The sequence below is a fragment of the Cavia porcellus genome, unplaced genomic scaffold, assembly GCF_034190915.1.
Source record: "Cavia porcellus strain 051 isolate PalLab524CR breed Dunkin Hartley unplaced genomic scaffold, mCavPor4.1 scaffold_33, whole genome shotgun sequence".
NCBI classification, from domain to species: Eukaryota; Metazoa; Chordata; class Mammalia; order Rodentia; family Caviidae; genus Cavia; species Cavia porcellus.
In genome coordinates, this window is record NW_026947516.1 from 23638628 (window position 1) to 23662334 (window position 23707).

Sequence of the window (23707 nt, forward strand, 5' to 3'; positions counted from 1 at the left end):
ACCAAAACCTGAGAAAGACCCAACTATAAAAGAGAACTATAGACCGATCTCCCTAATGAACACAGATGCAAAAATCCTCAATAAAATATTGGCAAATAGGATCCAGCAAATCATCAAGAAGATTATACACCATGACCAGGTGGGATTCATCCCAGGAATGCAAGGATGGTTCAACATACGCAAATCAATAAATGTAATCCACCATATCAATAAAGCCAAAAATAAGAATCACATGATCATCTCTATAGATGCAGAAAAAGCCTTCGATAAGGTCCAACACTTATTCATGATAAGAACTTTACAGAAAATTGGAATAAATGGTCTTTACCTCAATATAATAAAGGCCATTTATGACAAACCAACAGCCAGCATCATACTAAATGGCCAAAAATTGAAAGCCTTTACTTTAAAATCGGGTACAAGACAAGGATGTCCTTTATCACCACTCCTATTTAATATAGTACTGGAAGTACTAGCCAGAGCAATTAGGCAAGAAAGAGAAATAAAAGGGGTAAAGATAGGAAAAGAAGAAGTTAAATTATCATTGTTTGCAGATGACATGATACTCTACATAGAAGACCCCCTAAACTCCATTGAAATACTCTTAGATACAATAAATAAATTCAGTAATGTGGCTGGATACAAAATCAATACTCAGAAATCAATAGCATTCCTATACACGAACAACAAAATTACAGAGAGGGAAATAAGAGAAACTGGACTATTCACATTAGCAAGCAAAAAAATGAAATATTTAGGAATTACTCTTACGAAAGAAGTGAAAGACTTATACAGTGAAAATTATAATACACTGAAAAAGGAAATTGAAGATGATCTCAGAAAATGGAAAGACATCCCTTGCTCATGGATAGGAAGAACAAACATTGTGAAAATGGCCATTCTCCCAAAACTGTTATACAGATTCAATGCAATCCCAATAGAAATACTATCAACATACCTTATAGATCTAGAGAAATCACTCCTAAATTTCATCTGGAACCAGAAGAGACCTAGAATCGCAAAGGCAATTCTAAGCAGCAAAGACAAAGCAGGAGGCATCACAATCCCTGACTTGAAGTTATACTACAAAGCAACAGTAGTAAAATCAACATGGTATTGGAATCAAAACAGAGCCGAAGATCAGTGGAATAGATTAGAAGATACAACCACAACTACGAACACACTCAACCACCTTATTTTTGATAAAGGAGCCAAGCAGGTTCACTGGAAGAACGACAGTCTCTTTAATAAATGGTGCTGGAAAAACTGGCTCTCCATTTGCCGAAAACTAAAGCTAGACCCATGTCTATCACCATGTACTAAATTAAAATCTAAATGGGTCAAAGATCTGAATATTAAAACAGAAACACTAAATCTATTGGAAGACAAAATAGGTAGAAACCTTGGAGACATAGGAGTAGGTAAAGAATTCATGAACAGGACTCAAACCGCACGGGAAATACTTCCCAGAATCAATAACTGGGACCACTTCTTATTAAAAAGTTTCTGCATGTCAAAAGAAATCTCCAGCATAGTGAAAAGAAAACCCACAAACTGGGAAAAGATTTTAGTGAACTCTCTCTCAGACAAGGGCCTCTTGTCTAAAACATACAAAGAATTAAAGAAACTCAGACCTCCGAAATTCAAAGATCCAATCCAAAAATGGGCATCTGAGATGAATATGCAATTCTCAGATGAAGAAATGCAAATGGCAAATAAATACATGAAAAAATGCTCATCATCATTGGTCATTAGAGAAATGCAAATTAAAAGCACACTGAGATACCATCTCACTCCTGAAAGAATGGCCAGGATCAAGAAAACCGACAACAAATGCTGGAGAGGCTGTGGGGAAAAAGGAACTCTCCTGCACTGCTGGTGGGAGTGTAGACTGGTACAGCCTTTGTGGAGATCTGTCTGGAGATTTCTCAAAAAGTTGGGACTGGAAATCCCATTTATTCCAGCTATTCCACTTCTAGGCATATTCCCAGAAGAACTGAAAGCATCATACCACAGTGATATATGTGCACCTATGTTTATAGCAGCACAATTTGTAATCGCCAGATCTTGGAAACAATCCAAGTGCCCATCAACTGAGGAATGGATAAAAAAGTTGTGGTATTTCTATACAATGGAGTATTATTCAGCTATAAAGAAGGATCACATTGAGATATTTATCAATAAATGGGCACAGCTTGAGACCATACTCATAAGTGAAATAAATCAATCTCGCATGTGTGAATACCGAATAGTTTCCCTAATGTAAGTAATGATTCAAATATATAAAAATATGTGGTAATCATGATTCCCCATTAGGTGGCCTTGAAGCCCTATAAAGTTTTCACTCATTAATTAGAAAGGCTTTATTCTGGGCTTCTTGATATGAAAATATTTGAAGCTAGAGTATATGAAGTTTTACCCAAATATTTCAAGGAAAAAGACACTATGGTAACTACTATTAAGTCAGGTTATAAGGTGGTGAAGTACTAGGTTATTGAAACAGTCATGCTGTGACCTCTATTGTTATATTGTTATGTCCTGTTTTATCTCAATCTCCCCCTTATTGTTTCAAAAAAAATTATTTAGTCATTTCTTATGTTTGTCTTAATTAAAGAAAAAATTCAAAAGAATTAGGATATATAAATAGCAACTCTTTTCGATTTCCTATTAACTTGTTTTGAAGTCCTGTAGTACTCCCACGATCTTGTTTTGACTGATTAGACTCTGTTCCATTCTATATGATAGTATCAAGTTTGAAGACATAGGCAACTACTTTGAAGACAATAAGATTCACTATGATGCCCATTCTGGTTTGACTATTGTCTTCTTTGGAAGTCCTGTAATGTTTACAATGCCTAAGTTTTATTGGTCTTGTTCTCTACTGTTTTGTCCAACTTTATAATATCTAATAAGATAGACAATTCTTTTTAAGGAAACAAGGGACAACGTTGATAACCATTGTTGATAAACTTGTACTCTGTTCTACACCATGTGCTATGTCTATCCTTGGTATTGACTGACAGCTTTGTTTTGCCATATTTGACTGTATTCTTCCCCCCCCCCAAAGAAAGTAATAAGCACTAAGGAGTAATAAAATCCAAGATGTGTAAATTTTGTTGTAAAAAAGAGAGGGAAAAAAAAAAAAGAAAAAGAGCTCTAACGGATATAACAGCAAGTGTGTTTGGGGGTGTTAAATAGCTGACTTTATCAATGTTTTTGGAACATTGAACACAGCTGTTTGCAGTCTCCCTGTTTGAATGTCCACCTTGTGTTCTTTGATACTGTGATTTGAGGAACTATTTTCAAGAAAATAGTGTGTAATCTACTAGCAGGTAATTTCTTACTGTTATGGTTTTTTGTTTTGTTTTGTTCTGTTTTGTTTTGTTTTGTAGTTCTGTATTGCGTGTACCCTTACGCCGCTTTGGTTTGTTTTGTGTTTTTCTCTTTTTCCTCTTAAATTAAAAAAAATATAGTTACAGTATAGACAATGAATGAACAAATATTGTTTTTTGTCTTTTTTGAGACAGTGTCTCGCTATTTGGTTCAGCCTGGCCTTGGCCTTGCTTTGTAGCCAAGGCTTGTCTGGAACTTGCGACGATCCTCCTGCCTCAGCCTCCTGAATGCTGGGCTTATAGGAGTGTGCTACCACACCAAGATGAACAAATATTTAATATTTTAATGCACTCATTTAATGGCTTTGTTGATAGTGAAATAATTGCCAGAAAGAAAGGTTTTAGGGTTCCCCCACATTGAGTTTGTAGTCTGTTTCTTCAGGGCTAACCACAAACATTGCTAATAATAAGTTCCTTTCTTTACTTTCACTAATCAAGTGATTACAAGTCAAGGAACTTTTACTGACTCTAGACCAATGAGAAGACTGGAGACTTTAATCTCATATATTATTAAGATGGCATTAAGTATATTAAAGAAGAAAGTGTATTTATTATTAAACCTTTAGTGAAGAATATTATTAATATTACATTAAGATTGATGTATACAGTTAACTTTGATTTTTTTCAGAATCCTATCAATCTATAATTATAAAATTTTCTTAGCTATTTGTTCTGTGCCATGTGGACATCACCAATATCAGAATGGATAGGGCTTACTTTCTGAGTCATTTTATTTCCACTGAAGTTTATATTTGGTTTTTGGTTGCAGCTATTTCAGGGGCATTTGGTGTGAACTTTGGCTCCTAAGGATGAATTTGCTACTCATCTATGAGTTCCACACGTCGATTTAGGCCTTGAATCACTAAATCAGGATAGCTCCCTCTTTTAAGGAATGATTATGTGAAAAGGATACCATGTAGAGTTCTCTCTTGTCAACTTCCATGTTATTAAATCTCCTGTTTACAACAATCACTCTCAGGGAGGGATGTTGATAATATTTACTCTCAGTACTCCTGATGCAGCCATTAAAGTTAATTCATATGAAAGACATTCACTTCAACTTCAGTTCTTTGCCAGGTATTTACTGGGGTCTCCCTCATTTAAATTTTTAAAAAAATTTTATTAGCACATCTTAATTGCACTTACTAATAGGGTTCAGTGTGATACATACATACAGTATACACTAATCAAATCCAGCTTCTCCTTATCTGTCCACCCTTTGCAACCTGTAACAATTACTATTCTACATTCAGGTTGACTTTTCTTTTTAATCTCCACATGTAAGGCTGAACTCATGGTATTCCACATCTTTGCCACTATTATTTGCTTTTATTATGATCATTCTGTCTAGGGTAAGGAGTTATCTCATTCCAATTTTGATTTTGATTTCCCTGATGGCTAATGACACATTGAGCATTCTCATATATCTGTTAGTCATTTGAATTATTGTTTTGAGAAGTGCCTATTCAGATTATTTGCTATTTTAAAGTCTGATTAAATTTTTCTTAAGCTTTCTGAATTCCTTATAGATTCTGGATATTAACCTTCCATCAGGATAGTTGGTAAATATCTCCTCATTCTGTAGGTGTCTCTTCACCTTGTTGATAGTTCGCTTGCTCTGCAGAAGAGTTTTTAACTTGATATAATCCCATTTGTCTACTTTTGCTTTTATTTCCTGTGCTTTGGGAGTCATATCAAGAAGTGATATACTATATCAATGTGTTGAAGTGTTTCCCCTATGTTTTCTTTTAGTAAATTCACAGTTGCAGGTCTGACATTTAGGTATTTGATACATTTTGAGCTGATTTTTGTACAGAATGAGAGGGGTCAATTTTGTCTTATGCATAGGGATATCCAGTTTCCCTGCACCATTTCTCCAAGAGATTATCTTTTCCACAGTTTTTTTGGCATCTTTGTGAAGAATCAGTTGGCTGTAGATGTGTGAGTTTATTTTGGGTATCTTTACTGATCTGTGTGCCTGCTTTTATAGCAGTCCTATGCTGTTTTGGTCAGTATGACCCTGTAGTATATTTTATACTCAGGTATTGTTACACCTTCAACTTTGTTCATTTTGTTCAAGATTGTTTTGGTTATTTGTACTCTTTTGTGCTTTCACAAGAATTTTAGGATTGATTTCTAATTCTGTGGAATGTCACTGTTATTTTCACAAGAATTGCATCAGACCTATAAATCACTTTGGGTAGTATGGACATTTTAACAATATTAATTATTCCAAATCATGAACATTGGAGACCTTTCAATTTTTTGGTGTTCTCTTCAATTTCTTTCATCAGTGTTTTATACTTTTCAAGGTAGAGATCTTTTACTTCTTGGTTAAATTTATTCTTTAGTATTCTAATTTTAATAGCTGTTTGTGAATGGAATTGTTTTCTTGATTTATTTCTCAGCAATTTTATTGTTATATAAAATGCTACTGATTTTTGTGCATTCATTTTACATCCTGTAACATAACTGAATTTGTTAATAATGTTCTAATAGTCTTTCAGCAGAATTTTTAGATATTTCTCTATATAGAATCATATCAACTGAAAATGCATAATTTGAATTCCTCCCTTTTTATATTCCTTGATTTCTTTCTCTTGCTTATTTACTCTGGCAAAAATTTCATTGGAGGTTTTGAAAAGCACTAAGCCATCAACTTGTATTCACTGAGCATTGCTGGAAGTCAGTATTAGATACTGAACATGAAATATGAAATAATATCAAGTGAAAAATTATGTGAGATATAAAATAATAAAACTAATGGTATAAAATATGAATTATGAAATTAAAAAATTAAAAGTTTTCAGGATCTCTTTTGGTTTGTTTTACATATCCATGATCCCGTTTGACCTCAATTATGCTTTCTGTTCTCTTATAGAGCTTGTTGGGAAGAGCAAAAATATACAAATGGGAAAGCAATTCAATATGTCTGCTCTGTTCTGATTGTAGGTCTGATAAGAACTCTAATAAGACACCAGAAGTATGGGTTTAAGTTTTGGGATTCATGGGTGTGAGTAGGATTTGAGTTGTCTATGTAGGACTTATTTATTGTCAAAGACAAAAGTATGAAAGAAAGTACAGTTGACCATCGAATGAACTGACCTCCCTCAAAGCACTGTTGGCCTAGTGACCTTCACATACATTAGACCTTCAAGTCATTTATACAAAACAAAAATTTCTTCTGTCTGTGTAATGGAAAAAGGGCAAGGAAAGAAAAGAAGAGTGAGAAAGCCAATTTATAATGTACTAAGACAAGAGGATCTCATTGTTTTAAACAATCCCTGGATGGAAGGTAATGCGCATATATATATATATGTGTGTGTGTGTGTGTGTGTGTGTGTGTGTATGTGTGTGTGTGTGTGTGTGTGTGTGTGTGTGTGTGACTCACTAATATTTAGTGTCAGCATAGAACACTATGGCTAAAACTCTGGGGTATATAGAAAGAAAAGGGAGAACTTACTTTTACATAACTCAGGTTGAAGAAATGAAATAACAACTACCATACACTAACCAAATGAACTGTATTTTCACAGTACTGACCCATAAAAATCTGAAATAAGTAGATGGTTAAGAAAATGTTATTTTGTCTGGAAGGACCTTACCCTAAATGTGGCAGATTTTACCACAGTAACACTTCAGCTATTTTTTAATGTTATATTTTAATCTTTGACTCTACACATTTTTACGGACAACCATTAATGCCATATTTGGTTGGGATGTTAGATCAAGGTGAAAGAATAGGATTTTTGCTTTTTATCTTTTTAGAATTATGTCAGGCTTTTGCTGCCTCAGGGAACACGACTTGACTGAAGGCAATGTTGTTATATGATGCTGTAGAGTAGTCTAAAGATAAAAATCAAAAGTATTTAGTGATTTATCTTCCTAGTTTCAGCATGCTAATATCATCATTTCTTTTATTTGCATTGACATGGGAACAAATGACATTAATCATCTTCAAAGATTTCCCTTGCTCTTGAAGTCTGCTGGGGTAGTTTAGTGCCATTTCACAGAAACTCTTATATAAAGAATTTGTAAAGTCTGAGGAGAGGGAGTAAGAGTGGAAAGGGGAGGGGGAGAAGGGGAGAAGGAGGAGGAGGAGGAGGAGGAGGAGGAGAGACAGAGAGACAGAGAGAGAGAGAGAGAGACAGAGAGAGAGAGAGAGAGATCCCCAGACCTAACCCTAAAATAGGAGTTAGGTCATGGAGTTGTTCACAAGGTCAAAGACCAAAAGGACCAACTGAAGTCTCATGGGAAAGCAAAAGCAAAAATCAAACAGCAAAAAGCAAATGGATTTACTTGTGTTTCAACATATAGCAGTACCTTGATACTCATTCTTAATTGGTTCCAAGAGGCAGGACAAGTATCAAAAATGACAAAGGATAGCAAAGTCACAAGTCAACTGACAACAACAAGTCCTAGCTTTTCTACTCATAATCCTGTCTGACATCTGGGGTGAATCCTTCCATATGGTCTCTGGATGGCATCTTCCCCATTGTCCTCTCAGGGACCACTTACGTATGGCTTTCTTTCTCCCATATCTTCAGCTACTTCCTTGTCATTACACAAGGATTCTTCCCATTGGTATTTAACACAAACACAAATGCCTCACCTGTTCAGCAGCCACAGTGACAACAATAGAAACAGCAGCGGCAGCAAACACATGCACAAACTCCAGACCTTCTACAAAATCTCCTTTAACTCTGTGTTCACCCATCTCCTATCTTTGATATCATTCATAGACAAATTCCTCAATTAGGTTGCAGACATTTGTTGTCTACTGCCCATGTGCTACCTGTCTCGCAATGGTCCGGCTTCTGCCCCTGGCCTCTTTCTCTTCCGGCATTCTAGGTCTTAGAGAAGGGCAGTAACAGTTCCACCCAGGAGTCCACACCTGGAGCCCAGGAATCCATCTGACTCTCTCTGCTTTTCTCATTTCCCACACACAATCACCTGGCTCCATTCATTCGGTCGCTAAATCTCTCAAATCAGTCTACCTATTTTCCTTTCTCATTGCCCCTCCCTAATTGGGGAGGCTGTTCTTTCTCTATGTTCACGCCAAGTGTGGTTGGTGGATGCGTGCTGCTATGGAATGAGCTCATAGAGACTTAGGGATGCTGCTGCCTAGATAGGGAAAAGATCTAGTCCCTGGAGACTTTCTCAGTACATTCACAGCCTCCTTTAGTAGCTCTTCTGTTTAAAATGGTGATTCTGAATCTTTCCACTGGTTCCCTTCCACTTCCATGGCATTTTCCTCTGATGTATGCGGAGCGCCTCTGTTACTTCTAGAAGCTCTGAACTCAGAGTTGTTGTTTTAACTCTGTGGTTAGGGCCTGGCTCTGACCTAGACTAGCTCTGTGGGTTGGAGAGATCGAAAACTCTTAATGTTCTTTTTTGTAAAATAGGTTGTCTTCCCTAGACCAGTAGTCCTCAGTTCCAGTTGCACATCAGAATCACCTGAAGAGTGATTAAAACTCCCAGGGCTCATGCTGGGCTTTAGCACAGCGACATAGATTCCCCATGCCTATGCCACAGGTTTTAATTTTTAGTATTTTTTTTCTCCCGGTCAAGATTTTTGAAAGCTGCCACAAAGATGCTAGTGTGCAAGCAAGGTTGAGTACCACTGATTTAACAATTTTTGAAGGACCTTTGTTCTGGCATTTCCTGTTTTTATCATGCCCTAATCCCACATGGAGGTTTCTTTTCTTTTAATGTTTTTACTAGGTTGGGAAGAAATAGTTGTGAAGCTCCCCCCACCCCCTTCCATCTGCTGTTTGTTCTTATTTACATACGATGGAACCTAGCCCACTGATTTACAACTCTGGTTCCCTTACAACTGTTATTGAACTGAAAACATAGCAGCAAATTTATTAAACAGAAAAAAATTATTTTGAGCTTTGTGCTGACAGTTCCTTATAGGACAAAGGAAACACTGAGATATTTATCTTTCTAAAAGTAACATTTAAAATTGATTTATAATCTCATAATTGCAAATTTAAATTTAATTCTGTAGCCAGACCCCAGCTTGTATTTTTTCTTGGGTATTTCTTTAAGGAAGCCAAAGGGTCTCTGCAGAGGGGTAGGATTTCCAGGGGCTGTACCCATAGACACTGGGGCCTCCTCACTGCCTAGAGTGGCTTTTGAAGTTAAAAATCATTATCTCTTTTCTCCAATTCTTTTTACTGGCAGCAAAGCCAGGGTAAACCTGTCCTTACAGTGGAGATGACCTCACTCTTTAAACGCTAGAGTATGAACGAAACTTTTAGAAGACATCCTTTCTGTACAGCTCCTTTTGAACCTATCCTTCTAGATTAGAAGCAACAAGACTTTGCTGAGCTGCAAGGCAGTAGAGAGGCATGGAGGAAGATGATAGAGAATAGCCAAACATTTGGTGTAATCACTGCCACTAACTTGGGACAGATTTGGGATCTTGACATAAGTCTGATTAATTTTGGCAAAGTGCCCTTTGGGATACTGGCTCTTCCTGCCTGTTTCTGTGCTAACAGTGTCTCTCTCACTGATTCCTTAGCATTCTACTGCAGTACTTATTTGAAATACACAGCCCATGCATTTGCTTGTTCCACCCAAGTCTTTGTTAGAGTAATGAATTTGGTTACTACTTTGATAAAGATATGTTAATTTAGTAGTCATGGACAGCTGAATTATTCATTAGTCGTGACTTATAGTGAATTCCTGTCCCCATATAATCCTTTTAAAAGTAGGCCCTCAAATTATTCTCATGGAAAAAATGGTTAGTTATTTCATGGTATAGAAAGTGGTCCAGAAAACCCTTGTCTGAGGTTTTTGACTCTGATGCTGTCTCTTTGGGCATTTTCTTGTAGATGGAGGAATTGATTGAAGGTGTTCGCTGGGCCTTTATTGACATGCTAGAGAAAGAAAATGAGTGGATGGATGCAGGGACAAAAAGGAAAGCCAAAGAAAAGGTAAGGATTCCTTTTGACAAAAAATACAAATTTTGATTTCATGGTTTTGCTTGACACTGACTATGTGACTGATTTTTATATTGACTGAGCTATTGGCTTTGAATGCCCCTAAAGTTAGGTGTATGTTTTGAATGAATACATAGATTTCATCAGTAGGAAGTAGGAGAGAATAAAAGTGGACTCTGTTTCTCTGACTGCATTTTCAAATGCTCTGCAATTCAGACTTCCCTTCTCTCCTAATTTCTATCTTTAAGAGCTACTGAATTCTGCCATGAACCGTCATTGGCTATGGCAGAATGAAGAGCTGTAGGGAGCCATGGGGAGCATCTGGTAGGAGAGCCCTCAAGATGCAATGAAGAAGAAAAACTCATATTGACTACATGTTCTCCTTCCCTGGGCGTGATGTCTTGAGGCAAATCCTTTCCTATAACCAAGTAGATCTGCTCCTAACCCATTATTTTGTGTCAATGATCCAAAGAGCATGCTTGTAAACTGCAGATCAGTGGAGGTCAATTGTGTAGGAATCAAAAATATTTCTTGATAAAAGTGGACATGTCGTTGGCCTTGTAAGATTTTCAGACACTACGCAACAAGATAAGGGAGCAAATGAAATTATGAATAATTTCTTATTATTAATAAATTCTTATTAGCTGTGTTATTTAGAATGTGGACTATCTTGAATTCTAGGTACTCCTAAAGAGCTGGAGCCAAAGTGGGTAGGGTACATCCTCTTCCCTCTCCGTGGATGCCATTCTGCAGCTGGGAGATTCTGAAATGAAGAGCATTTCTGCTTTAGACAGGTGGTACCTGGCTTGCTTGGCCATCCCATAGACTTCTGGGCCCCTCCCTAGAGGTCTGCTTTAGTGATCATTTTTTGTGATTTTAGTCTTCCGGGTGATTGTTACCATTAGAGGGCCCAGGGAACTCTATGTAGTCTATGTAGTCATACTGACTCAACCTCAGCACAAATATTTGCCAAATTTTCTTTCTTTCTTTCTTTCTTTCTTTCTTCCTTTCCTTCTTTCTTATACAGATGGAATCCAGGGTCTCATATATGCTAGGCAAGTACTCTACCACTGAGCCACATCCCCAGCCCTGAGCACGACATTTAAGCTTTATGGTCAAGAAGCAAAGAGCAGGCAACACTCTGGGAATGCCTTGCTGAAACATTAACGTGAAAAAGTTTAACAAGGGTGTTTTCTAGAGCCTTACTACTCCAGAGATGGATAAACCTTGTCATAGAAATTTTTGTCAATCTGAAAAGGCTACTCGGTGTTCGTAGTGAAGAAAGAACTTGGGCTGGGGAGGAGACAGGGAATGTTGGAAGAAGACAAAGGGTATATTGGCTTTCTTTTCCCTCCTCCAAGATCTGTCAGCTGTCATAAGTCATGTAAGGCAGAAGCTGATAAAGACAGAGGCACGCTGGCTGTGTGGATAGGAATCTCTCCTGACAGTAGATGAAACTTTCTTTACCAGAATATGGCACTGTTTTTTGAAGGCATCATTTATTTGCTGAGCTGATTTGTAGTATATGGAACAGAACGTGGCTTGCATTGGGCAATTGAGCCCTCAGCATGTTAGAAGCAGTTTATCTTAGCTTGACTGAAGGGTGTATTTATGAATTAGTGCCAGGCCACTGGAGTGGAGGGTGGGTGGATTGTGAGGGCTTGTGTGTATGTTGTGAATGGATGGATTCTAGAGGGATGTTCTGGGAAGCATGATCATTTCTCTTTGAAGTAAGGATTGAGACTGCCTCAGAGATTCCATGTTTCACTCGGGAGGGAATATCTCACAGTTGGGCCTTCTAGATACAAGGCCCATGCGTCCTTCTTGAAGAACTATTCTCAACTCTTCTATTATTAGACCTGTTTCTGTTGTCCTCTGAGTTGATCTACAGTCTTGTATTTAATTTCAATGAGAGCTGTCAGGTGTTCTTCTAAAAGTACTCTTTGAACACTCTGCTTTCTTTGAGCTGAGTTCAATCTGCTAGGAACTCCACCAGTTCCTTGACAGGTACAGATATCAAAGGCAATTGTCCTACTGGAGCTCACTAGGCTCCCCAAGTATATCTTGTCCTTAAGAGTTCATAGCAGTTCTTTTAATGAAAGGCGAGACAGAGAAATGTCCAAGAATTTTAGCAGTTCTTGGAGGCGGGTCCCTCTTGGGACCCAAGAAGATGATTCTCTTTTCCAAATTAAATGAACTTGCAGTTCTAAGAATGACCTCTGGGTGGAGCTCATAGTACTCACAAAGAGCACAATGAACTGACTGCTTTTATGCAGTTTTCTACTCGGGCTGTTTTTGCAAAATTATATTTCTTTCTTGCCCTTTTTCTCTGCTGTCCTCAGTTTGATTGCCTTTTAATAGTCAAAAATAAAGTAGAGTCTCTGCTTAATAATTCCTTGAATCTGAGATAGAAATCTCTGACTATCTTAGGGCTTTGTCTTTCTGATATGAAGTAGCCCCTGCATTAAGAAAGGATTTGCTTGCATTCAAAGTGGAGGTGAATAATTTGCCTTTTCTTCCTGGTATGACTTGGCACTGTTCTTTGGGCATGTGTTGTATGCAGTATATCACCCAGGCGGAAGATTTCTCATCAATAATAGTGCCCACACTGGGCCAATGCTGAGTCACTTGGCAACCCATTGGGAAAACTGAAAAAATGTTCCTGATTTGCGAGGGGCTGAAGCTTTTCTCTCCTTCACCAGGAAGCCCAGGACTGAAGCTAATTAAAGCACTTCTTAAATGAAAGGTGTTGACCTCAGCTTTCTGTAGTGATCGACCCCCTGAACCCAGTGGTCTGGATACTCATGGGTTCTGGTCTGAGGCCTAACCCCTTGACTTCATGGCAGTGACCTGTTCTCCAAATGGAAATGTGTGGATGTGGCTTTGTTGTGCTCTTTGTTAGGAGTGATCACTGTAAAAGATAAACGAGGACGTCTCTGCTTCTGTGAAGGGTAAATCTGTTATTTCTGTCTCCCTGCCTTTTCCCACTTGTCTCTTAAGAGGTCACGAGTGTTTTTGTGTTGTGAAACCTATGGTGTGGGTTTCAAGTGAAAATTTAGTATTATGAAATGACTACCAATTTTTGTTTAGGATTCTGTGTCCCCTGCAAGCATGTGCTCTCCCAGTAAGCAAACAGCAAAGGATGGGAGGCTTGTTATTTTTCTGGTTGTCATAGCCATCGATTGAAAAGTGAAGGATCTGGGGGGTTTCCTGGAGGAATCACCCTTTCCAGAACAGAAGAAAAGGCTCTCAAGGTCACTGCATAATGACTGAGGCAAGGCAGAGAGGGAGAGTGTTGCCTTTGGCCACCTTGGCCAGCTCGGGTTGAGATCAGGAGCAGTTTTTTTTCTCCCGATGAACTCAGTTATATAGTCCAAAGCTGGAGCCCTTCTGAAATACCTATCTGTGGTCTTTGCTCTTGGAACCTGAGCTTGTCAGGCTACACACAGAGAAAAGTACCAGGATGGAACTTGTCGGGAGGAAGGAAGCCTCAGGGATGGCTGTGAGGGAGTAGTACCCTTATCCCTGGCCGCCGTGGATGCAGAGAAGTGAGCTGTATGTTCCCAGCCCCACAGCCAGCCAACTCCCACACACCAGCTTTGAGGCAAACGGGAGAAGTTCTCTTGCAGAGGGCAAAACAGAAGTGTAGCCCACCTCTTTGCCTTTGTCTCTAAGTTCTGTCAGTTTTAGGCTTGAATTTCCCTCAGGCATGCAGTCTGTACCCACCTGTCAGCGCCCTGCCTACATCCAGAGTTGAGTCAGATGATCCCCGAAGGATGGCTCCACGATCAGCCACAGCAGCACCTCGGGAAGTGCTGAAGTGCAGGTCCTCGCCACCACCCACTTGCCCACCTTGAAACGCTCCTGGTAGTTCTGATGCACTGTAAAGCTTGGGGACCACTGTTCTGGTCCTCACCATATCACTTCACACCTGTCTGACTTCAGACTGCAGGCTCCTGCATTTTGTGTCAGGGGCTTTTCTTCCTGCTGTGCTGCTGTTCCAGGGAAGGTGGGGTTACCACACCCTGCTCAGCAGCCCTCAGCCAACAGCTGATGAGAGTTAGTACACAGATGTCTCAGCTCCCTCATCCCTCTTACATGTCCCTGAGGCTTCCCCAGTGGGCTGGAGCTGCTTGGCAGGATGCCTTTTATTGACTCCTTTCCTTTTTCTTTGAACTTCTCCAAACCCCTCCCAAAGGAACTGCATGTACTGGAATACTTGTCTCGGGGTTTGCTTCTAACGGGGTCCCCACCAGCACACAGCCCCTGGGTTATGCTCTCTTTCCATGCTTCCTTTCCTTTTAAGGTGACAGACACTACATTTCATTGTATCTGGATGTTAGTACACCTTCGGAAGCAAACTCAATTCCACAAACATTTCCAGCACACTGACAGCATGCCAGGCTGCGGGCCAGGAGCTGCAGATTGACTGGGGATGATCAGTACGTCCCTTTTCTGCAGGTCCTTCACACTCTTAGTGTGGCAGAGGAGTGCCTGTGGTGGAGTGCCATGCTTGCAGGGTGGATGGGAAAAGGGTTAATGCTGCAAAATAGTCCAGAGAGTCCAGGGGGATGAGGCTTCTGAGGAGCCGAATATGCTGCCTGGGAGTACCTTGCTTGGGGAGTGACCACCCTGTCCTTTCCTCTCTTCCTCTGTCCTGTCCCCAGCTCCCGTCATGGCTCATGTCCTTGCAGCTTGTAGGTTATACTTCCTCTGGGATTTCCTTAACTTGGTAATCCAACAGCTTTGCCACTGCACATCCAGCAGCCCTTTTTCCCTTGGTACTTTCATTCCAGTGGTGTCACATGCAGGGATTCATTTTAAACTGGCTTTTGTCAAAGTGTCTCCTGTCCATGTAGGTTACAGCTTCCAGAAGGTTTGCAGAACACCCTGCTTCGTGAATCTACTCCAATGTGCACCAGAGACACTGAGGGCCAAAGCAGCCTCTAAACTGCTTGCCCGTTCCAGCTCCCTTCTCCTCTCTAAGAGGCTTCTGTGCACCATCATGCTGAGCTTGTGCTTACTCTCTGGCTGCATGTCTCTCACTGTCTCTGTCTCATGTACACGCAGGCCAAGGCAGTGGCCTCCATATTTGTTTCTCTTTTCTTTCATCGGCTTCTACAGAAAGTACAGAATAGAGGCGAGGAGCACAGACTGCAGAAAGATAGCCGAGATCTGATGCCAGGATTTATACCTTACCAGCCACAATGACCCTTTGGAAGTTACTTCACCTCTCTCACCTTCAGTGTTTCTTTTAAAATTTTTATTATTATTTTTCTTTGTTTTTTTTTTTGAGACAGGGTCTTGTTCCATAGTTGAGGATGGCTTCAAACTCATGGCATTCCTCTTGCCTCAGTCTCCCAAGTGGTAAATTTTTGTTTTAAATTGGGGAGATGTGAAGGTTCTGGTTCACCTTCAGTTTTCATATTGGTAAAATGGAGAGATCATTACCTTCTTAGTGGTTTGTCATCCTAAAGTACTTAGAAGAATGCTGGGTGCATGAGAAAGGCTCTCAGCACTGTCGGTGGCTTCTACCAAAGTGCTGTCCCATGGCAGCAAGAGGACTTTGGGTGCACTGGCTGGCGGAAGGAGGGATGTGATTTCACTTTGGGCAACTGGGCCATTGAGCTGTCCTGTTGGTTAGCAAGGTGACTACCCTAAGTTCAGAGTCCCAGGGTATCCCTCACTTCTCAGATGCTCCACTTCCCAATACTGCTCTCCCTTTTCCCTCCCCCTTGCCGGGGGCATAATAGTGAGCATCCCCTGCAGAGAGGTGATTGCTTTCCTCCAGTGGAGTTTAGATTTTCTGGTTTTGAACAAATTCACTATTGCCTTGGTGAAAAATGTATTTTAAACACAAAAGCAAATATCTGATGTAAGTAGGATTTTGATGCTTATATTTATCAAACGTATATTCCATCTGATATCTTATTGGCATGAGTTTAATCAAGTTTCCATGTTTCAGTGCCTCAGGTAAATGTAGCTATGGGTGATGCTTTAGGTCATTCATTTTCATACTTGCGTGCAGGTAGGCAGCAATAAGGCTTCTTGAAACACAAATTGCTGGCCTCCCCTTGGTTTGGTGTACTGACATAGTGGGTCTGAGGTGTGGCCTGTAGTTTGCATTTCTTTTCTGTGTGTGTGTGTGTGTGTGTGTGTGTGTGTGTGTGTGTGTGTGTAGCTGGGGGATAGAAACAGCAGGGGCCTTGAGCTTGCTAGGCAAATGGCTTCCCACTGAGCTATGCCACAGCCTGGGTGTTTGTTTTTCTGACAAGGCTTCAGATGGTGCTGATGCTGCTTGTTGGAGCTGACACCATGAGAATACTAAGGTGATTACAGGTGAAAAATCCATGATTCCAAAGCTGTGTTAAAGGAACTGGCTGGCGTCTATCCAGTGATTGCTTTATCCTACTTCTAGGCATCCTCATTTACCATCTCTCACACATGAGGGCCCTGAGTGAGTATGGAACATTCAGAATCCAACCAGGCCACCTAATCCACCATTGCTCCATTTGCCAAAAAGCTCATCCTGATAGAGAGCTGAAGGCTCTTTCTTGGTGACTTCTGCCCCTGACTCATCAGTCTTCAGGAACCAGGCAGAATAAGATTTCCACATAAAGGCCCTTACACTTCCTTTGTGAAGATATTTATCTCTTTCTTTTCTTTTTCTTTCTTTCTTTCTTTCTTTCTTTCTTTCTCTCTCTCTCTCTCTCTCTCTCTCTCTCTCTCTCTCTCTCTCTCTGTCTTTCTTTCTTCCTTTCTTTCTATTGGTATTGGGGATCGAATTCATGACCGTGTGCTTGCAAGAAAGGCACTTTTATGCTACTGAACGAAATCCCCGGCTCCTTGTGAAGATATTTCAATACTTTTTTTTTTAAAGTTTGGATGAAACTTCTTGAATGTTCCTCATGTTAAATGAGCACACATAATATGCCAGGCTAGATGTTCTAAACACTTCACAAATATTAGCCACTTCAATGCCATAATCCCCATGAGGCAGGTATACTTACTTCTTCACATAGATGGAAAAACTGAAGAATAGAAGAGGCAGGCAAACTTGCCTAGGTTTGTGCATCTAAGTAGGTGGAAGAGCTGGGACTCCATCCCTGGCAGTCTGGTTTCATAGTCTTTTATCCATAATGTCAGTGGGTCTCCAATTGTGGCCCACAGATCAATGGAATTGGTATCATCTAGAAGCTAGCCAGAAATGCACAACCTTGGCTCCATCCCACATCTATAAAAACTCTTGGAACGTACCTAGGAATCTGCATTTAAGTTGGCCATCTATGGCACAGGGAAAAGGTGAGAGCCAGTGCTCTGTGCTGGATTCTGATGCCTCATTTTGCTGGCTGCTTTCTACTTTTCAACATATTTTTTAAAGCTCAAGTTCAAGGCTGAACACAATGTTCTAGATATAGTCCAGCCCATGCAGCACAATGGGAATATTATTGTTGCCTTTGTTTTGCATGCAAATTATATTAAAAAATCCGAAGTTGATATTATGGCTATCTTTCCCCTCAGCCATGCATGTCGTTATTGGCTCATAACGAGTTTAGAGTCAGTTAATTTCTAGGTCCTTTTTCTTCCTTTAATCTCACAGGAACTGTTGTTAAGCCCTGTTGCTCCAGTCCTAAAATTGATATTTAAGAAAAAAATCCTCATCCCAGAATGTTACATTTATTCTTAGTAGAATCCACTTAGTTGTTTTTGTTCATGGCTCCAGCTTTAAGAAAAATATTGCTGAATCTTCTTCATGCCTATCATTTTTTTAATAAAAATGTTTGCTCATTACAGGAAATCTGGAAAATAAAGTACAAAAGTAGAAAGAAAAAATCGTTGCTAATTCTATCACGCAAACATAACCACGGCTAACATTTTGATGTATTGCTTTGATTTTTTCCTATACATAGGCTTTAAAGGGCATTCTTGAATATTGCTGTGTATGTAAATTTGAATCTTTCGTTTTGGTCATACCATTTATATTGTGCTTCTCCTATTTAATTCTTTTTGTAAAATAATAGTCACTATTATTGCATATTCTTTTAATAATTGGCCAGAAAATCACTTAAACATTTCTCCATATTTGGGTATCTGTTATAGATATTGCTATGATAAGCATGTTTGCACAATGCTTTTACCCAAATTTGAGAAATAATTCCTTAGACTGACAACTCAGATGACCTTTTAAAATCACATCTGTCACTCAGTGTATCAAATACTCTTTGCATTTGTATATCATTCACAATTGGATACATTTGCCTTTTGGTTTTATTGCTTTTCTGGGTCATTAATGGGCACACTCACAAAATAGGCCTGGAATCATCCCATTTGCCCAGGGTTTGGAGACTCTCCTCCAGATTCAGTCACGGAACAAAAATATTACTAGAGAAACTGCTCTGTGGCAGGTATCCTCTCGGGCAATAACCAGTTCATTAATCAATAGATTTTAAGTTCAGTTGTTCTGTTTTGCACAAACTCTGTGGAACTATTGCCCAATTACTCCATTTTTCCTGGATGGAGATCTTGAGATATCTAACGACGCTTTGATATTATCCAGTTACACTCTGGTTGTTTATTCTTTTTCTTCTTCCTCTTTTCCTTCCTGTTCTTCTCCTTCCTCTTCTTCTTCTTCCTCTCTCCTCCTCCTCCTCCTCCTCCTCCTCCTCCTCCTCCTCCTCCTCCTCTTCTTCTTCTTCTTCTTCTTCTTCTTCTTCTTCTTCTTCTTCTTCTTCTTCTTCTTCTCATTCTCTTTCTCCTCCTCCTCCTTCTTCTTCTCTTTCTCAGAGTCTAAAATGGACCTGGCATCCTGTTGTTTGGCCACTGGGCAGGCCTTAGTAAGAACCATGGCTCCAGTAAACACTAGCTATGGGGCTTCAAAGATGTACCTCAGTTTCCTCATCCATAAAATGAGGATGAATATAGTACCATTTTTACTGAGTTGTTCTAGAGGATTAAACAAGTATGCACAATAACTAGTAGAGACTAAATTCTTGATATTAGTAAGGTGGCATGTTTATGTTTTCCAAGTTTTCTCTTATTTCCTTCTCACCAAATAATGCAATGAATGCTCCACTGCAGTCTCCTAAAATTGGAACTAAAACTGCTATTTCAAACAATTTTCCTTGATGAGGAAGTACAAAATAAGAATTTTATGAAGTTTGTTTCCGCTTTTTTTAAAAAAACATTTTAATAAAAGTTTCAAAGATGTACACAAAAGTGTCCATGATAAACCCACATATCCCCAACACCTAGACTTAACAGGAATATTATGCCATTCGGATTTTGTGTACCCCTACCCTCACCAGTTTGCATGCTGGCGGGCTATCTTAGTTACCTTTCTATTTGTTGAGCCAAAATACCCAACACCCAAAGTTGAAAGAGAAAAGGTTTATTTCAGCCCACAGTTTGTGGAGGCTTCAATCCACAGACAGCTGTCTCCACGGTGGGGTGGCATGGTGGGGGGAATCACAAAGAAAAATAGTACACGGCAAGCAGGCAGGACACAGCAAAGCAACAAGGATTAGGCACAGCAACCTGCCTCTCCCTGTCATCACTTCCTGGCTACTTGCCCTTTGCGCGGTGCCTTCCACACCCAGGGCAGACCTTCCCATTATCCATAGCTAGATCTGTGACAAACCAATTAGTAGACTCAGTCATCGCACATGCTTAATCCCAGCATCACACACCCTAGGTCCAGCCACCTCTGAAAAACCCCACCTATGACTGCATGATGTTTTTGGGGGAACATTTGGGTACAATCCATAGCAAAAATGTTAAAGTTAATTCCTTCTGTGACAGTACAGGCATTATTGTACTATAAATATTTCAGTATGTATCTCCAACTTTTGAAAATTAACCACAATTCTATCAATACACTCAATATTATTAGTAATAACACCTAATGATCAGTTTTGTGCAATTTTCTGTAATTATATTTAAGTATCTTTTTTAAACAAGTTTGTTCAAGTCAGTGTCCAAAATCTATATGAGTTGATAGACGCATCTTTTAAGACTTTAAAATTTTTAAGAGTACTCCCCCAAATTCTTACAAATTAAATTTGTTAAAGACATTGAGTTATTTGGTGGAATTTTCAACAGTCTTGTTTTGGCTGAACATATCCTAATGTTTTAACACTTTCTTTTCTCCTTTACATTTTCTGTAAATGGGCAGTTAAATCTAGAGTTTTGATTGGATTGAGGCTCAATTTTTTGGCAGAAAGACTGCTTAGGTGATGCCATATACTTCCTGTTGTGTCCTATTAACAGGCCCAGGATGCCAAGTTGTCCATGAGTTCATGTATTACCATCCTGATCCTTTTATTTTAACTCCCCCACCAGCCCTTCATCTTAAATTATGATCCTCATTTTTGATGTGTGTTACAATCATCTGAGGAGTTTAAACGTTTCCTGGTGCTCAGACCGCATCCCAAATCAAATGCATCAGGATTTATGAGAATGGGACAGAGGTATCAACATTTTGTAAAGTTAGTTGGGAGATACAGAAGTGCAGCAGAGTTGAAAACCACTGATTTATTTTAGTTACTATATACATACATGCATGGTTCAGTTTAAATTGGTGATTTTTAAATTCTGTCATTCTTTTTACATTTATTAGCTAGAATCTTTCTACAAAAATATTTTCCCTCATTAGCCACTGGATCGCATTGACACAGCTTTACAGGAAAGGCAGCAAAGTATCTATCATTCTCTGTATTAATTTTCACAAGTTGATACCCTGGATCCTTCAGAGGTATCAAAGCAATTTTTTCAGTGTCATTATAAACTCAGAGGTTTTTTATGTATTTGATATGTTTCAATTCATTACAATTATTATTCTTTTTGAAGCTAAAATTGTTTCATCTTGTCCAACTTGTGACTTTTCCTTTAGGGAATTTTGCCGTGATCTCAGTTGTTTTTGACAGTGTCTTTGCTTTCTAACATGGCAATATAGCCTCTCTAATGTTTCATCTCAATTTAATCCAAAACTGTTTTGAACAGTTTGTAAATCATTGTCTTAATTAATTCTTTCACCAATGATTAATTTATTAATTTTTTAAGTGGAGCAGGGAAGGACCTTACTAATTTTAAGTACAAAGCTTCAGTAATAAACAAATTTATGAAAATATTTGTTTGAGGTTAATGTGAATTATCTTCTTAAAAAGGCATTTCTCCTATCAGTGGACATACCTGTTATACAGTTTTTTTTTTAAACTCCTGAAATGTTGCATTTTTTTCTTTATCTGATGCTCCAATCTTAACATTGGTAGTCAAGAATACATATAAAGATATAACATGAAAATTTTTAAAAAGTAATGTTTTTGTGAAGAAATAGATTTAATTTGAAATATGAGGAACAATGAGATTGTATTAAAAGATGAAACATAGAATAGTAAATTTTTAACAATATCAGATAAGAAAGTAATAGCTTGAACGTGTATCATGAAAGTGTTTAGTTTTTTAAGTGTGTACTTAGATTGGGAAATTCGTTGTTTGTAGGACTTTGTTTAACTGGCTGGGAAAATCTCAGAAGATCAAAGGAGAGTGATACTTTTTAAGAATTGTGGAGAATATTTATTATTTTTATCTGTGGGATAGGCAGGGGTGGTTTAATGCCTGTCTTTTATTTTCCTTTTCCACATCATGACTAAGTATGTTAGGAATTCATTTACAAATGCATGTTTAGTTTGGTTTACAAATAGAATCGATTTTGGTGCTTTGAGTTTTAATTTTACTGGAAGGAGCCCATTAGGAATATTCGCGTTCTCTCTGTAGATTTTGTGATGCTCCAGCCCTTCAGCCCAGGATGAAACTAATAGCCACGATGTGTCTGCTTATCTGCTATCTCTGGGGCTGCGTCTGCTGCTGTCAGCTGCTCTCTTGTTATCTGGCTGCTGGTCCTGCTCAGTCAGTTGTACAGGAATGTCAGTTCCATTAATAACCCGAGGGCTGGACAGCCAGATAGTGGAAAATGGGTGAAGAGAGAGAAATTGTTTTTAACCCAGTGTTCTGAGTTGTCATTTTCTAGTCTCTAGCATAGCGGAGTAAAGGCAGGCTGAAAGCATGACAGTGAATCTATTTCGAACAGAATTCATATGTGAACTAGAGAAACAGCCTGATACTAAGAAAGGAAAGAGTCAAAGAACCTGGAGCAAAGGTCAAGATTTGGAGTTAGAAAGCTCAAAAAAGTGGTTCTAAAATGGGATGATATGACTGAAGTATTCTGATACTGATGATCAAAGTGGCACTAATGATACTGTAAAATTGACTTCATTTTAACTTTAAGTGTTATCATCCTTAGTATTTCCAATGGATATTTCTTTTTATAAAAATTGATTTTATAGAAGAATTGATTCATCATAGAGGATTTTGGAGTTTTGTGCTATGTTTGTTTTGGTTCTGGATCAGATGTTGGCCAGAGAAGAGAGCAGACATTTTTTTTTTTTTTTTTTTAGGCAGGTAGAATAAATCAACTACTGTAGCAGTCTGTTTCGGTCATCTGTTGCTATGTAAACAATAACCCCAAAACTTCTGGGTTTAAAACAAATACTATTATTCTGTGGGTTGGCTGAGCTCAGCTGGGTGGCTCTTCTGCTGGTCTTACTCGAAGACATTTGGATAGCTGCAGTCAGATGGTAACTGTGGCCAGGCATTAAGTTGGCTACTCCACATAGATCAGAGACTTCAATGTCCCTCATGTGACTTTCTCCACAGGAATCTAATGGTGTGCAGAAGGAGTAAGCAGAAGCTCCCATTTTCCTTAAGGTCTTAGATCAAATGTCTCAGGATATTTCTTGTGCTATTTTCTCTTAATCAGAAAGGGGAAGGAAAACAACAATTATTTAAGAGAGTAAGACATAGGCTCCAGAATATTCCTGGACTGTGGGGAGAGAGAACAAGGCCACACCAGGAAGCAAGTCCAGTCTGGAAACCAGAACAATGTGCAGGCCACCACCAGAGTGGGAACAGCTGGACCCCGGCCTCTTCCAGCACATGGTCTGGCATACAAGAAATACTAATCCCCCCATCCCCCGCGGCCACCATAAAAGACAGACTTATCCTGAGAAACACAGGCTGTGATGATAGCTATGGAGGTGAAGTGCAGTTGGATGCCTGTGATGCTTTGGTGCTTCGCTGACATTGCAGTCTAGGGTCAGAGGTCTGATCACAGGTTCAGAGGATAATGGTATGCAGTGTGACATCTAGGGGGGATCTCCTGCTGAGGGTTGTAGCCATTGTTTATTCCCTATGGTCTTGTGTCCTGTATTATTTTCATTGTTTTGTTGGGTTGGGTTTTATTCTCTTGTTTTGTTTGTGTTAAATCTGATTGCAGGAGCAGCTATTTCAAAGACAACAAGATATATTATG

At 39.1% G+C, this 23707-nt stretch overlaps 1 protein-coding gene across 1 annotated transcript in view; it reads left to right on the forward strand.

The window, feature by feature from the left end:
- The window catches only part of Phex (phosphate regulating endopeptidase X-linked), a 190116-nt gene that overhangs the window by 83757 nt on the left and 82652 nt on the right, over positions 1-23707 (forward strand). Inside the window, exon 12 of the mRNA XM_003466402.4 lies at positions 10235-10336. Within this exon, the coding sequence (XP_003466450.1) occupies positions 10235-10336 (102 nt within the window). The remainder of the gene's footprint in view (positions 1-10234; positions 10337-23707) is intronic.